We start from the raw sequence: 15,221 nt of genomic DNA, 5'->3' as shown, positions 1-15,221 counted from the left end.
CACTTTCTGCATCTTTATATGTTGCTTAGTAGTTAATAAACCTGTGACTTTTCACCCGATCTGTGTAGTTTTTGTATTCAGATCTGCAAAGAACCTTGCTTTGGGGCATTACAGCTTTTCCTGGGCAATACACTAAAGGGTGGTGCACTTTCTTTTGCTGGCAATCTTCCAGTAGAGGCTGGATAGCCATCTGTTGAAGATGCTCTAGCTCTGGCTTCTCATGTGAAGTAGAAGGTTTGATTAGATGGCCTACAAGGGCCCCTGCAACAGTATTATTCTGTGACCATCTGCATATAAAGTATAAGCTCTGTCATACTTTATAGTGTTGGAAGTTCTACAGAACAGTTTAATGAGTATAAAAACTGCTACATGGCGAGGATGCAGAGTTTTGTTTAGGAGATATTGTTTTGTGTTCAGAGGCAGAGAACTACTTATGAGAGGACTTTTAAGTAATGAAGACCTATATGAAGTAGACTGTGTGACACAGCAAGCTAATGGTACTAAAGAATGTCTTCATAAAGACTGCATGGGGTTGTGGCATCGTAGATTTGGCCACAGAAAGCATTTCAAAACTTGTGAAAGACAATTTAACAAAGAATTTAGACATAAAAATGTGCAGTAATCTGAGTTCAAGTGTGTTGATTGTGTTAAAGCGAATGCAACTAGAGCCACCTACAGGCCATCTGCTGAAGTGCAATCAGAAGACCCCTGGGATTTAATCCACAGTGACATTTGTGGACCTTTACCTGTAATGACATCAGAAGGAATGTTTATTTCCTCACTTTTATAGATGAATTTTCAAGATATGTTTACACTGACCTCCATAAAGAGAAAAATGAAGTGTTACAAAAGTTTAAAGAGTATGTGGCCAGTGTCAGCAATAAATCTGGGAGAAAGCCCAAGACTCTGCGCAATGACAATGGTGGTGAATACACAAGGAAATATATTAAAGAATACCTAAAGGAACAAGGTATTAAACATGAAAAACAGTTCCTTATACCCAAGAACAAAATGGAGTGTCAGAAAGGAAAAACAGAACACTGTTTGAAATCATAAGAGGTATGCTTCTCAATGCTGGATTGCAAAACAAATATTGAGGGGAAGCAATCATGACAGCCACTTACTTGCAAAACAGGTTACCCATTAAAGCCAGAGACGCAACATCATTTGAACTGTGGAATGGAACCAAACCAAGTGTAAGGCATATTAGAGTGTTTGGATCAGAGCTTGGAAAAGTTACTTTTTTAAAACTACAGCTCCCATCAGCCCTAGCCAGCATGGACACTGGATTGGGCTGATGGGAGTTGTAGTTCAAAAAAGTAACTTTTCCAAGCTCTGGTTTGGATCTACAGTGTATGCTTACATTCCCAAAGAAAAGAGAGCAAACTAGACTGCAGAAGTAAAGAAGGCATATTTGTTGGCTATGAATTGGGCTGCAAAGGCTACAGAATACTTGATCCTATGACAGAAACAATAAAGGTGCGTAGTATTGCATACTTCAGTGAGAAACAAAGACCAGTAAAATGTCAGAAATCAAACTAGACATCCCAACAGGAGAAGAAACAGTGCAGCAGCCACAGCGTGAAGAGGCTGTGACCTTTGAAACTTCAAGTGAACCCAAGCAAGAAGGGGGTGCAAGAGCTTATCAAGAGGTGAGACGCTCAAGCAGACCCAACAAAGGGATTCCACCCAATAGGCTATCACTTCTACCAGAGTGGAAGAGACACCAAAGCCCTCCAATTGGCCAGACATTGAAGGGATGCCAGATACTGAGACAGACAAATGGCTGCAGGCTGTTGGAGAAGAAATAGAATCTCTTCACAAGAACGAAACATGGACTCTTATAGGGCAACCAAAAGGGAGAAAGACCATTGGATGTAAATGGGTCTTTACAATCCATTGGTGCAGAAGGGGATATCCAGAGCTACAAAGCTAGGCTAGTTGCTAAGGGATACTCCCAAAAGTATGGTGAAGATTATTATGAAACTTTTGCACCTGTGGTCAAACACACTTCTATAAGGACATTCCTCAGTATTGCCACCTCAAGGAAGATGAAGGTTCAACACCTGGACGTAAAGACGTAAAGACTATCTGGAGATATTGAGGACGATATATATATGCAGCAACCACCAGGGTGTGAAGAACCTGGGAAAGGACTGGTGTGCAAGCTTCAGAAAAGCATTTATGGCCTGAAGCAATCTGCTAGAGCCTGGAATCACAAACTACTAACTTTAGAAGGGTTTACGCAAGGAACGGCTGACCCCTGCCTATACCTGAGGCATGATAACTTTGCATTGTTGCACCTGAGTTCACTCTAGACATAAAAAAACCCCTGGAAAGATTAGGGGAAAGAATATTTTTGAGAGAGGGAAAGGGTTTAAGGGCTATCTAGACTTTGTTTAAAACAGTCTATTTTAGGGGAAGCTCCATGACTAATGATATTAAACTCTGCCTTCTGCACACAGAGAAAACTTTACACCCATTTAGAATTTGCTCTCTCTGTTTTATTTCTGTTATATAGTCAGGTGAAGAAATGGTTCATGGTTTATTAGCTGAGTAAACTGTGAGCTGTGCTTTGTCTCTACTAAAAAATAACACAAAGAAGAGGACTTTTCCAGATATAAATCCTGAAGAATAAAAAGATGTAAGAAACATCTTACATCAACCACAAAATATATTGTTCTGTATTTAGTACTTACAAAATATTCATTCTTCAAGAGATGATGGGATTAAGTATTTAAGGGTAACAATCCTAAACACATTAACTGGGGAGTAACTTTCTTTTGCTTGGTGGGGAAAAAATCCATAATAAGGGAAATTCCCTGTCTTGTCCATACAATTGCTTGGGAAATGACTGCACATTATGACTGTACCTGGTCACTCCCGGGAAGCATTTAAAAGGGATTTTTTTACCACACTGCCGCAGAGCTGTTGTAAGCAGCTTAAAATGTTTTAAAAGAAAGAGGAGGGCCGGGATATCTTCTTGATCATCCCAGAGTGCAGGACACGGGATAATGGGCTCAAGTTGCAGGAAGCCAGATTTCGACTGGACATCAGGAAAAACTTCCTAACTGCCGTACGACAATGGAACCAATTACCTAGAGAGGTAGTGGGCTCTCCGACACTGGAGGCATTCAAGAGGTAGCTGGACAGCCATCTGTCAGGAATGCTTTGATTTGGATTCCTGCATTGACCAGGGGGTTGGACTTGATGGCCTTATAGGCCCCTTCCAACTCTACTATTCTATGATTCTATGATAAAAGAAAGAAAGTGGACCACCTAATAAGTACTTCTGTTTTGTTAAAGTGGGCAGATATTTTTAGGATTTCCCCTTAAAAATCTTCCCATACATAGGATGAAATGGAACCTGTTTTGGGGGGGATAAAGACTTGCATGGGATGGAAATATGGTGATCCATCTATCTCTACCTTTAAGTAAGCTCCAAGTTGTGTTGCTCATTGTCTTTCTATTATTTCCCACTTACCCTGTGGCAGTGTGGCACCCCTCCTTATGTTACCAGCTTTCAGAGTGATTGCCCAGAAAACACTAAGGGATATTATGATAAAGCCTATCCTTTTAGGAGAAACACTACCTATAGTTTTGAAAACTAACAGGCTTGATTGCTGCAGAAGGGGCAACTATGTCTGCAAATAGCATCAAATTCTGGCAGAAAATGACAAAGAGTTTTTCTTAAAAAAACCCCACAAACTTTAAAAGTTTCCTGCATAAAAAGCCCTGAATGGATATGCCTGCAATTTAGCAGGCTTAATCAATTCTGGAGGGGCTTCTTTGTCTGCAAATTTCATCCATTAATGTGAAAAGGAAGAGCATTGTAGTTGTTTTTAGATTCCCCGTTATAGTCAAGGGGTGGCAAAACTGAATAGATCTTATTTGGACTTGAATAACAAACCAAATTCACAGTCACAGATCTGAAACAGATCAGATTGCTTAACAATGCTGCAGATACAGGTAGAAGGCGAATATTGTGGCTGATGCACGCTCCTAGCATATATATTAGAAAGCAGACAAGTGGTAGTTAATCCATATCATAGTAGCTGGTAGGATTTTGTGTCCACATTGTACAACTTTACTGACTGGGCACAATCCAAAGAAGGCATGTTTAAATTCCATTGAACACAACACTACAAGCACTTGTAAATCATATTTAAGGAATTTAAGAATGCGCAACTTTGTATTATATCTGCTTTCATCTGTGTTTTGGTGTATAGCAATCTCCTTCTTCTGTGTTTTGGTGCATAACAAGAGTAGAAAACCTGTCACCCTCCAAAAGTTAATGGACTGCCATCATCTCTGGCTATTAGCCATGCTGGCTGGGGGTAATGAGAGTTGGAGAGCCACAATTTCCCCACCCCTGGCATACAGAACAGCCCATAATATTGGCTGTCAGCAGTCTTCCTCTTTTATGCACGGGGAAGGAAACTGTGATAATGTCAAGGGATGCAAAATGAAAAGAAAAAAGATTAAACAAATTGAGAGATAATTCTCTCTTATAAAATTGGAGGGAAAACTCAAGCAAAAGCTTCTGCTTTAAATTTGCTTGAAAAAAATATTCTAATTTACAACTTCTAACTAATTCTGTCCCCCAACATTCTCACAGATGTATAATGCTGCTTTGGAGCTCTTGTTGTTGCTGTTTTAAAATGTAAAAGTATTAAATTCAGCAAGCTGATATTTAATCTTACTGACTTAAAATGACCAAAACAAAAAAGGGTTTTAAACTGAATTTCAAAACTAAAATTAAAACAATTCCAGAACTCAAATTGCCAGATTTAAAATGTGCACAAAATGTTATTTCAGCTCTGTTACATCTTGTTTTTCCCCTCATTTTTCTGTCACACCGTGGTATCTTGTCCCAGTTACAATATGAGGGCACATAATCCAGCACCTTTGCTGAAGCTAAGCAGGTCTGGGCCTGGTCATTTAGTGTCTAGATGGGAGGCCCGTGTCCCACTGAGAACTTCATGTATGCAATGGAGGCTGGTCCATCAGAGCAAATGCCACTGCCCCATCAAGTGCAATCTGCCCTGAGCCAGTCCCCACCTGCCTATCTCCTTACTTCTGACGTGACCTGGGGGTAGCACTGCCTGTCAGCTTCCTCCTCCTTAATTTCAGTGTTGCTTTTGTAGAATGCACCTGGAAGGAGGTTGGGAACAAAACCAGAATTAGTTGGCTTAGTCTAACAATGGCTCTGGCTCTGCCAGTCATTTGGCCTGGCTCCACCTACTGTTGGCCTCCCTGCTTTCTATCCCACTAGTCCAAAAGGGCATGAGCTTCCACTGCATGTATGTTGCCTTGAATTCCATCATCAAAGAAGGTGGTTTATAAGTGTAGTAGATAAACATATGTGACAATAGCAATATTTATACTTTTGGACAGGATCAATCTAGGCATTGAATAACCAAGGCATTGTAATTATTATAATTTTGAAGGGCAGAGAAGACCCAATAATTAGATGAAGGCTCTTGAAGCCAAGAATGAGTGTGTTCTAATTTCTGGTTTTTAATCTGCCAGAGACGTGGACAATTCATATACCCACTTCTTAAATAAACTAATACAATCGCTGTGTTATAGAAAATGTTCAGGAATTGCTGCAGTGTTGAACCGTCTTGCCCCACTATGGGAAGGAACCATAGATCAGTAGTACAGCAACTTCTTTGCGTGCAGAAGGTCTGAGATCCCAGGTATCTTGAGCTAAAAGGGTGAGATAGTAGGTTGGCTCTGCCTGACAGCCTGGAGAGTCACCGCCAGTCAGAGTAAGCAATAGTTGTCTGGCTAGACAGGTTTGGCCTGACCTTGTATAAGACAGCATCATATGTTCAAATGTGTAAAGGAGGGTGCAGAGTGCCACCTACTGAATGGCTTGAGTCACTTCCTGCATTCATCTACACTTTATTGTACATCTTGACTAAGAGGTAGGAAGGGATACAGCTAATAATTTACAAGTGCAAGGCTACTAGAAAGAAGAGGGAAAGTTATGTATTGACACACATTACACAACAATTAGTTTTAAGTGCAGGAAAACAGGATTTCATTAGTTATTGGGGGAACTTCCTAACTGACATGAGTAGGGATGCCAACTCTCTCCCTGCCTCATCTCTCTAATTGGGACCCTGTGCATTTAGAAGCAAGAACAAGTTCAGCATGTGATTTCAACTCGACCACACAACATAACTAGAAATGAGATGACAGGGGAAAGCTTCAGATAGCTTCCTGCCTGTCATGTAGTTATTAAAGGTAAAGGACCCTACAGAATCCAACAATGCCTGCCAACAACAAATCTCCCACTGAAAGGTCAAGTATATGCAGCTTGACAGTGCTTCATTTAATTAAAAGTTTTTAATGTACTTACTGATTTTAATTGGCTATTGTATATGTGCTTTAAGAATTATCCACACAGAACTTTTGGGATGGAATGGAATTAAAATCTAAATAGGTTTTCTTATTGGCAGTGTCCCAGCATAAACTATTCCTTCAAGATGTTGTTGTTGTTGCTGCTATTAAAAGAGTGTTAATAGCGCTTTGTGATGTTAGAATGCTGGTGGTAAAGAGAAGTAATTGGCTAATATCTACTGTTCACAGTAGAGACAGGAACCAGGCAATTATGTTCTGAACAGATTTGTATTAATAGGAAAAGGGCTAGTTGCAAAAATTCTATTATACATACAAATTGATTTTGATAATAATTACACTTTTAAAATGAGATGTTGTCAAGGTGAAAATCCCATTTCCTCTTGTAAATTTTGTTCCCGCTGTTGTTGCACATTGTGTCCAAAATTGCTATAATTTACAGATGGTAGAAATAACCATTTCCACTTTATTTCTTTAGATTATTTTGTGGGTTTTATAGCAATCAATCAGCATGTTATTTTTGGTATAGTACCTGCAAGCTGTTGGCCTTAGTTATCCATCTGCCAAATAAAAAAGACAAATGGAGTCCTGTAAAAATTCACAGTTGTGGTCTTTGTAATACCTTCTCCATACCCATTCCCCACTAATATGCTACATAGTCGCTCAGAGACACCATCCACATTTTACACTCATCCTAACAGTTGATTACAGCTGTGCTAGTGCTGCCTCCATGATCTGAGTTTTTTTATAGCAGGGATGGGAGACCGTAGCCCCCCAGAGGGTGTTGGGCTTCTATTCCCATCGCCCCAGCCAGCATGGTCAATAGTCAGGGACGATGGGAGTTGTAACCTAGAGAGCCGTTCCCCATTCCTTCTTTGCAAACTTTTAAAAATCTCTAGACCCTTTGGCTTGTAAGTTAGTTCACCAGTGAGAATTTTCATTAGTATTACACAATAGCACAGAAGCTCAGCCAGGCTCATTTCAAGAAAGTAAACCTGATGTGCTTGCATCCCATAACTAGGAAGATTTCAAATAAGGCAGACAGCACTGACTGAAGGGATTCTTCCCTCACCCTTACTTGAATTTTTGTGGGTTTTAATGTCTATAAATCTAAATATTATGTGCTTTAATGTTACACCTCAGTCATGAATCAGTGGCACAGTAAATGTCCTGAAAAAAATATTTTGGTATCATTGTAGAACGTTTCTCTCAAATTAAAGGCAGCCAGCTTGGATGGCTACAAAAGGGGTTTAGATAAATTCATGGAACATAAGGTTATCAATGGCTACTAGCCATGGTGGCTATGTTCTGGGGATTACATGGGAAGTGTGCTGTTGCACTCATGCCCTGCTTGTGGGCTTCTCACCGGCATGTGGTTGGTCACTGTGAGTACAGGATGCTGAATAATGAGCCATTGGCCTGATCGAGCAGGGCTCTTCTCATGTCTGTGCCTGGTGTTGCTATTTACTCAAAGAAGCAAACCCTGGGCCTCTGCTGTCATCCTGCAACACCTATTTGGTAAGGGTGTTAGGTTTCTTACCTACTGGAAATTTGTCTGAAAGTACTGAAAGTTCTATAGTGCACAAAAGAGCTCAACCTGTTGTCCTATGGAATGGAGCCTTATGGATTGTATAACACCTTTGGTGATTCCATAGGTTATTCCCCCCCCTTCTTCTTGTCACTATATACAATATACTCAGAAGCCAATCTTCACACTAACACCATTTAAAATATGAAATGTAAGGAAAATATTGTGTAACTAGCATTAAATATGTGTAATATTTTAAAAAATATTATTGCAGACACCGTTCAATCCCCAGGAAGGGCCAAGAGAGCATCCTATCTGAAATTCTGGAGAGCCGCTGTCAGTCATTGTAGACAATATTGAGCTAGATGGACCGGTGGTCTGACTCAGTATAAGATAGCTTCCTATGATCCTATGTACTGGTGGGCACACTGGCACCTCTGGGTGTTGCGCTGGCAACCCCAATAAGACTACGGTCTACTACGAAGGCCCTCCTCTGGGTTCCGACTCATAGGGAAGCCCGGAGAGTGGTGACAAGATCTAGGGCCTTCTCAGTGGTGGCCCCTGAACTATGGAATGGTCTCCCCGAGGAGGTGCACCTGGCGCCGACACTATCATCTTTTCGGCGCCAGGTTAAAACCTTTCTCTTCTCTGAGGCAGAGACCATCTGGTCCCTGTCACCAATCTGGCTGCTGCATTTTGCACAAGCTGCAGTTTCCAAACCGTCTTCAAAGGCAGCCCCACGTAGAGTGCATTGCAGTAATCTAATTTGGAGGTTACCAGAGCATGGACAACTGAAGCCAGGTTATTCCTGTCCAGATAGGGATGTAGTTGGGCCACCAACCGAGGTTGGTAGAAGGCACTCCGTGCCACCGAGGCTACCTGAGCCTTAAGTGACAGAGATGGTTCTAGGAAAAACCCCAAGCTATGAACCTGCTCCTTCAGGCGGAGTGCAACCCCATCCAGGACAGGCTGAACATTCATCAACCAGTCAGAAGAACCACCCACTAGCAGCCTCTCAGTCTTGTCTGGATTGAGCCTCAGTTTATTAGCCCTCATCCAGTCCATTGTCGCAGTCAGACACTGGTTAAGCACATTGACAGCCTCACTTGAAAAAGATGAAAAGGAGAACTAGAACTGTGTGTCATCAGCATACTGACGGCAATGCACTCCAAAGCTCTGGATGACCGCACCCAACGGTTTCATGTAGATGTTGAACAGCATGGGGGACAGAACTGACTCCTGCGGAACCCCATACTGGAGAGTCCAGGGTGCCGAGCAATGTTCCCCAAGCACCACCTTCTGGAGGCGATCCGCCAAGTAGGAGCGGAACCACTGGCATGCAGTCCCTCCCACTTCCAACTCAGCAAGTCTTCCCAGAAGGATACCATGGTCGATGGTATCAAAAGCTACTGAGAGATCAAGGAGAATCAACAGAGTCACACTCCCCCTGTCTCTCTCCTGACAGAGGGTCATCATACAGGGCGACCAAGGCTGTTTCCGTGCCAAAACCAGGCCTGAAACCCGACTGAAATGGATCCAGATAATCAGTCCCATCCGAGTGTCTTGAGTTGGCCTGCCACCACTCATTCAAGGACCTTGCCCAGGAATGGAGCACTTGCTATAGGAGGCTGGGCCCAATGTCCTGTAGGACCCTGCAGAGTTGCGTAGCAGAACGGAGAGTTTTGAGTGAGCTTATGTGTGTGTGTTTGAATCTTTGCTAAGATTCTACCTTCCTTGCAAATTAGTCAGACAAGAGACTTTAAGCTTTAAAATAAGAAAGAACTACTTTATTCTGGAAGTACATGTTTGATAGGAAAGAGTCCTATATCTAGCTAACTAGCTATGTTGGAGCAGCTGGCACTGGTCCCAGTGCTAGCCCTCATGCTGGTTGAGAGGAGAGACAAAGAAAAGATGTCTGTGTGATGTTCTTGTAGGTTAAGCATCTGTAAATATGGTAAGTGCGGGTCTATTAGGTGATGTATGGTAATTGACTGAGAGAGAAAGGGGGAGTACATGGGTGAGAAGCTGAAGTATGCTGGATGATGATTGGCTGAGTGGCTGGCTGGCTGAAGGTATAAATGGAGGTTTGTGAGTGATGAGGGGGGAGAAGTTGTTGAGTTGGTTGGAGTGAGGCCATTTGGTGAGGGTTGGTTGGCAGAGTTCTGAGGGAAGTTTGGATTGTATTTGGCTGATATTTAAAGAGTATATATATGAACAGAAACATAAAGAGTGACCATATATGAAACCATACACTTGTGAAACATTCCTAAAGTAATCTTGTTATTTCCTGTTGTTAGTAAATAAATACTTATTTGGTTTACCAAAGGCCTGATCCTTGGCTGGGGGCATATACAGACCAGAAGGGAGGGCAAGGTAATTACCAAGGCTGAACAGAAACTGTATCTAATGGTGGCAGAAGTGAAGGGAGATATTGTAACAAGTCAAGTATCCAGAGCAACCCAGAGTTGTATGCTTTATATCAGCCTTGTCCAACCTTTGGGCCACAGATGTTGCTGGACTGCAACTCCCATCAGCCCCAGCCAGCATGGCCAATGGTCAGGAATTATGGGAACTGTAGTCCAGCAACATCTGTGGCCCAAAGGTTGGACAAGGCTGCTTTATATATAAAGATACAAGGGGGTTGGGAACAGCATAGGCACACAGTCACAAAGTAACAAGCTATAGAGAGACTTAGGCAATGTCTCTGGGACTATTGGTTACAGGAAGTGACTGGTGGTGCTGCCTAGCAGTGGGATCTAGTGAGATCTGTGCTAGAGCGGAGTGGGAAACCATATAAAGGACGGTCCTGACTGGTGGTGTCCCTGGTGGTGCCTAGTGAAAGGCAGTAGCCACAAGCAAGTGGGAACCTGACAGGGAGAACCAGGGAAGGATGTCACAGTCTGCTCCCCTCTTGAGAAAGAAAGATGACTGGAAGGAGGGAAGGAAATGAGATTAACATCCCTTGCATATCAGTCTAGCAGGAAGGGACAGCAGGAGATCAAAGGACAGGTATAGCCTAGCAACCAAGAGGTCTCTTCTCTAGCTACGCCTTTAGCCCCATGCAGCCTCAACCCACAAGTTGCAGTTGAACCCCATATATTCCAACATTTGCTACCGGCCTATATTTATTAAGATTTTCTGGGTCCAGGGAGGGTCTCTTCATGAGTGGTCTCACTACTGCCTCTTTCAGGCAGCCAGGGACCACCCCCTCTCACAGAGAGGTATTAATCACTTCCCTGGCCCAGGCAGCTGTTCCATCCATCCCTGCTAGCTTTCATTAGCCAAGAAGGGCAAGGATCCAGCACAGAAGTGGTTGCACAAACCTGTCCAAGCACCTCATCAACATCCTCAAGCTGTACCAACTGAAACTCATCCAAGAAATTGGGACAAGGCTGTGCTCTGGATACCCTGCTTGATTCCCCTGCTATAACACTGGAGTCTAAGTCCTGGCAGATGCTAAAGATTTTATCCTGGAAGTACCTCACATGTAATAAGCAGTCTTAGTTAGTAATTCATTCTGTCTCCAGTATTGGTGTCCATCTCATACCTAAGCCTATTGTACTAAACGACTAGGAGGTTTAAAATGCATTATAAGGGAATGGGTGACAGCAGTAAAGAGTCTTATTGAGGAACTGTGAGTTATTGCAGCAGGGAGTTCCACAGATTCTACAATATATAAAGTCAAGAAGCACAAATGTCTAAACTCGTATTTGTAAAAAGTGGGACTAAGGGAATAATTTCTCTATAAACTGGGCCATCATAGCCAGATCTAAAAAGAAGTCTGCAGTCTACATGAACACTTGCATGAATGTAGGTCCCAGTAGAGCTTAATTTCAAGTAAACGTAGAAAGAATCAGGCTCCACAAGAGAATGGATATATGTGTGGAACTGGTGGAATATTCAAACTGAATATTTTGGAGAACTGAACCTGGAAAATGTTCATTTCTAATACATTGACACCCAGCTTCTACAGTAAAAGCAGATATGATTGTCAGATTATCCTCCCATTTCTTAATTAAATCAGCATGTAGTTCAGTTATCTTGTGTGAGATAACCTCAGGCAATATCACCCATAGCACTTTTAGTATTAGCCACCATGTTAAAAGCTGCGGCCCCTCCCTCCTTTGACCCTGCCACCTCAGAAACTGGCTGAAAGAACTAGATCCTGCTCTATCTCAATGTGGGACCCCAATGATTTTTTTAAAAGAACATGCATTTGGATTCCTTTTTGGTATTCTCCAACATTTGCCAGATGAAAACATATACAATTCCTTCACATTACAAGAAAAAAAAACTTCGTACAGTCAAAGAAACATAAACAGGAAGCAGCATGTGGAACAAGCTCTTGGGGGATTTGATTCAAGTTAGCAAGTGATTTAAAACTAGCAGGATCACAATATGCCATCAGTAGTGTAAAACTGTATTGAAACTTTGTTAGCCCATGCAGAAAGGTATAAGCGCTACCAATGCTTATTTAGTCAGTGCCAACAATATACACAGGACGAAGGCATGAGGGGTATCCTCTCTACAATCCCACTACTCTGGGCTTAAGCCCTACTGAATTCAATAGGACTGACGTCTGAGGTGACATGGTTAGGACTGCACCTGAGGGCGCAATCCTACAGATATTTACATTGGGCTGTGGGGAGGTAGGATTTGGCAGATCTCCAGCTGAGCCGGCTGGGTCCCTCGCTGGATCGTCACCTTGTAGTGTTGAGTAGGCTTGCGTGTTCCAATGAACCCTGTGAGCAATGCTGTCTGGAGTCATGTACTCGAAGGTCAAGGGAGAGGAACCAGACAAAGAACGATCCAAGAAAGTCCTCAACCGCAGAACAGGCAGAGGATAACAATGTGTACATTACAACGGCTGTGAAGGCGGATGAAGGCTGCAGCAGATAAAAGTTGATGTATCCATGCCATTGGATCAAAGTCTTTTTCGGTCAAGATTGTGTGTTGCTCGTCGTGCGCCGATTTCCCCACATAAAACAAATTCACGCACCGGCATCTTCCAAGCAAAGACCTTTTCTTGGAAGACAATCTTACTCGGCCACGAGTGATCGCCAATGAATGAATGAATGCTGGCATAAGTCCCTCATCTCAGGTCAGCCATGGGTCAGCTGACAAAAACCCACCCCTCCTGGCACAGCCAAGACCAGAATAAATTAAACTAGTGGAAGTCCCCAAAAAGGGGTGCTCTGGGGGTGTGGTGGGGGTGGTACCAAGGGAAGGGACGCTGTATCCTACATCCATTCAGCTTAGTCATGTGACCTCCAGTCCCAGTGTAAATTAAGCCAGGAAAAGGGGTGGTCTAAGTAAAAACACGCAATAGCTGTTTTTGGCTGCTTTTATATTCTTTCCACTGGGCTTTACCAGGTAAGCCAGCATTCTCCCCTCCCAAGGGCTCCTGAATGGATTGAGGATCTGGCATACTTTAAACAGGCATAATTTCAGCTGGTTTAAATTATGCCAGCTTCCTCAAAGTTGGATTGCTCTGCCCATATACCAACACAGTGGTCATGTTTCTGCCCGTAACAATGCATTTGAACTATTTATTAGATGGAGAGCACTCTTATATTCTATAATATATTAATAGTTACACTTGAAAGGCTGCCCCATTTCCTAATGGGAAAGCGATGAAGTGTACTGCAGCCTGTGAAAGCTTTTGCCATAATAAATATTTTCAGGCACCTCCTGTTGATGCCAGATACTGGCATTGCTGTAATTTTTGTGTGTGGAAATGAGAAGTGGTTTAGGAGAGCAATCACAGCCTGAACACAAAAACTTTAAAAGTATACAAATTAAAGTAAGGTGCCATAGTGTCATAGGTGCACAGAAGTGTGTCTGGCACCTTCATTATATAGTTTTTATTTTATGCTGAAGACACTCGTCTTTATTCTGGCCTTTGACACTTGAAGCTTACCCTATTCTTGTAACTGTAATTTGTTTTAAACTGTTTTTAATATTACATTTTTTAAATTGTTGTTACCACCCTGGGGCCTTATGGTGAAGAGTGCGTAAAAAATAAATAATAGCACAAATAACATGTGCTCAGAAAAAAGGGGGAGAATTGGGCATAGCTGGAACAAAGACAACAGAATAGGTGGAATTAAAGTGTGGATGCAATAATGCAGAAACATTGGGGATGCATCACAGAACTGATAAAGCAGGATGTGTAGACAGCCCAGTATAAATCCACTCCAGATGCACTATTAATGACATGTTTCTGCATACACCCACAACAGAACAGAAGTTTGGATAGGCCCTTACCCTTAAGGTGCCACAATACTCTTTGGTGTTTTAAAAAGTTGTAATACACTACGTAAGAAATGTCACATGTATAGTAAGAACCTACAACGAAATGTTGCAGTGTGAAGTGTTCCTGTGCTATCCAGCCATCCTTTTTCCCGGAGAGTCCATTTCACCTGTCCTCACCTTTTCTGCCTTCCCGCCCTCAACAATCAATCAGCATTCTATGGCAGCTGAGCATGCTCAGCCCTCATTGGGATGTTTTCGGGTTTTTCCGTCCCCCTAACTAACCCCTCCCTGATTTTTGAATAGTCTGTTACCAAACATGCTAGTATCTCCCTCTTGTGTGGGGGAAAGCAGTCCGAGAATAAGTTCCCCAAACTTTCATTATAGTGAGAGCGTCTTCTATGGGTCTCTCTCCGGTCAAGCTCCCTATAACTCTGCCATTCTGTCGCTCGCCGTCTCAATTGTGGCTCTCTCCTCACCCTCCCATTGGCAATACCTGCCTTGGCGCCGAATTCAGTTCATGTCGGACGGAACCAAATTTCTACAAGACGGGGAAGGAGATACTTTTTAGTGCATGAGTCTACGCAAGTCCTGAAAGTTGTACGAAAACAGTCGATACAGGGGTATCTTCACAAGATAGAAAGGCACGGGTGGCTTCCACTGTCTCTTCGCCCTGTCTTTTTCTTGTCTCCTCCCTTTTCGGATGTTAAGTGGTACTTTCCGCGGCGAAAGGGAGGGGGAGGCTTTGGCGCCATTTTGTGTGTGATTGTGAACGGGGTGGGCTGTACTCTGTGAAGAGGCCACCACCACCATGTATATCAAACAGGTAAGTGGGGTTGGGTTTTATGCCCCTTTTTGCTATAGAGTTATTCTATATTCGCAGGAAAAGGAAGAATGGGATCGTTAAACAGCGAGTGATTTACTATGAGGGGGCGTCTGGGCTGCGGGAAGGAGGACGCAGCTAGTTACGTTTTGCTATAGGGAAAAGCTCGTGCAGGCAAAGAGGGAGCGGAGACCGTGGGAGCCGGGCTTTGATGTGAGGGGCGCCTTTTTTGTGGGGGGATTCGGATCT

The 15,221-nt window shown here is 42.8% G+C and overlaps 1 protein-coding gene across 2 annotated transcripts in view; it reads left to right on the top strand.

The window, feature by feature from the left end:
- The first annotated feature begins 14,461 nt into the window (after positions 1 to 14,461).
- SMC3 (structural maintenance of chromosomes 3) overlaps positions 14,462 to 15,221 on the top strand; it is a 48,042-nt gene continuing 47,282 nt past the window's right edge. For both annotated transcript variants that reach the window (XM_061636034.1, XM_061636033.1), the window contains exon 1: positions 14,462 to 14,975. In XM_061636034.1, the coding sequence (XP_061492018.1) occupies positions 14,961 to 14,975 (15 nt within the window). In that variant the 5' untranslated portion in view covers positions 14,462 to 14,960. The remainder of the gene's footprint in view (positions 14,976 to 15,221) is intronic.

The sequence above is a fragment of the Rhineura floridana genome, chromosome 7 (genome assembly GCF_030035675.1).
Source record: "Rhineura floridana isolate rRhiFlo1 chromosome 7, rRhiFlo1.hap2, whole genome shotgun sequence".
Lineage (NCBI taxonomy): Eukaryota > Metazoa > Chordata > Lepidosauria > Squamata > Rhineuridae > Rhineura > Rhineura floridana.
Note: the sequence above shows the minus strand (reverse complement) of the source record. Positions and strands in the feature narration are given on the sequence as shown.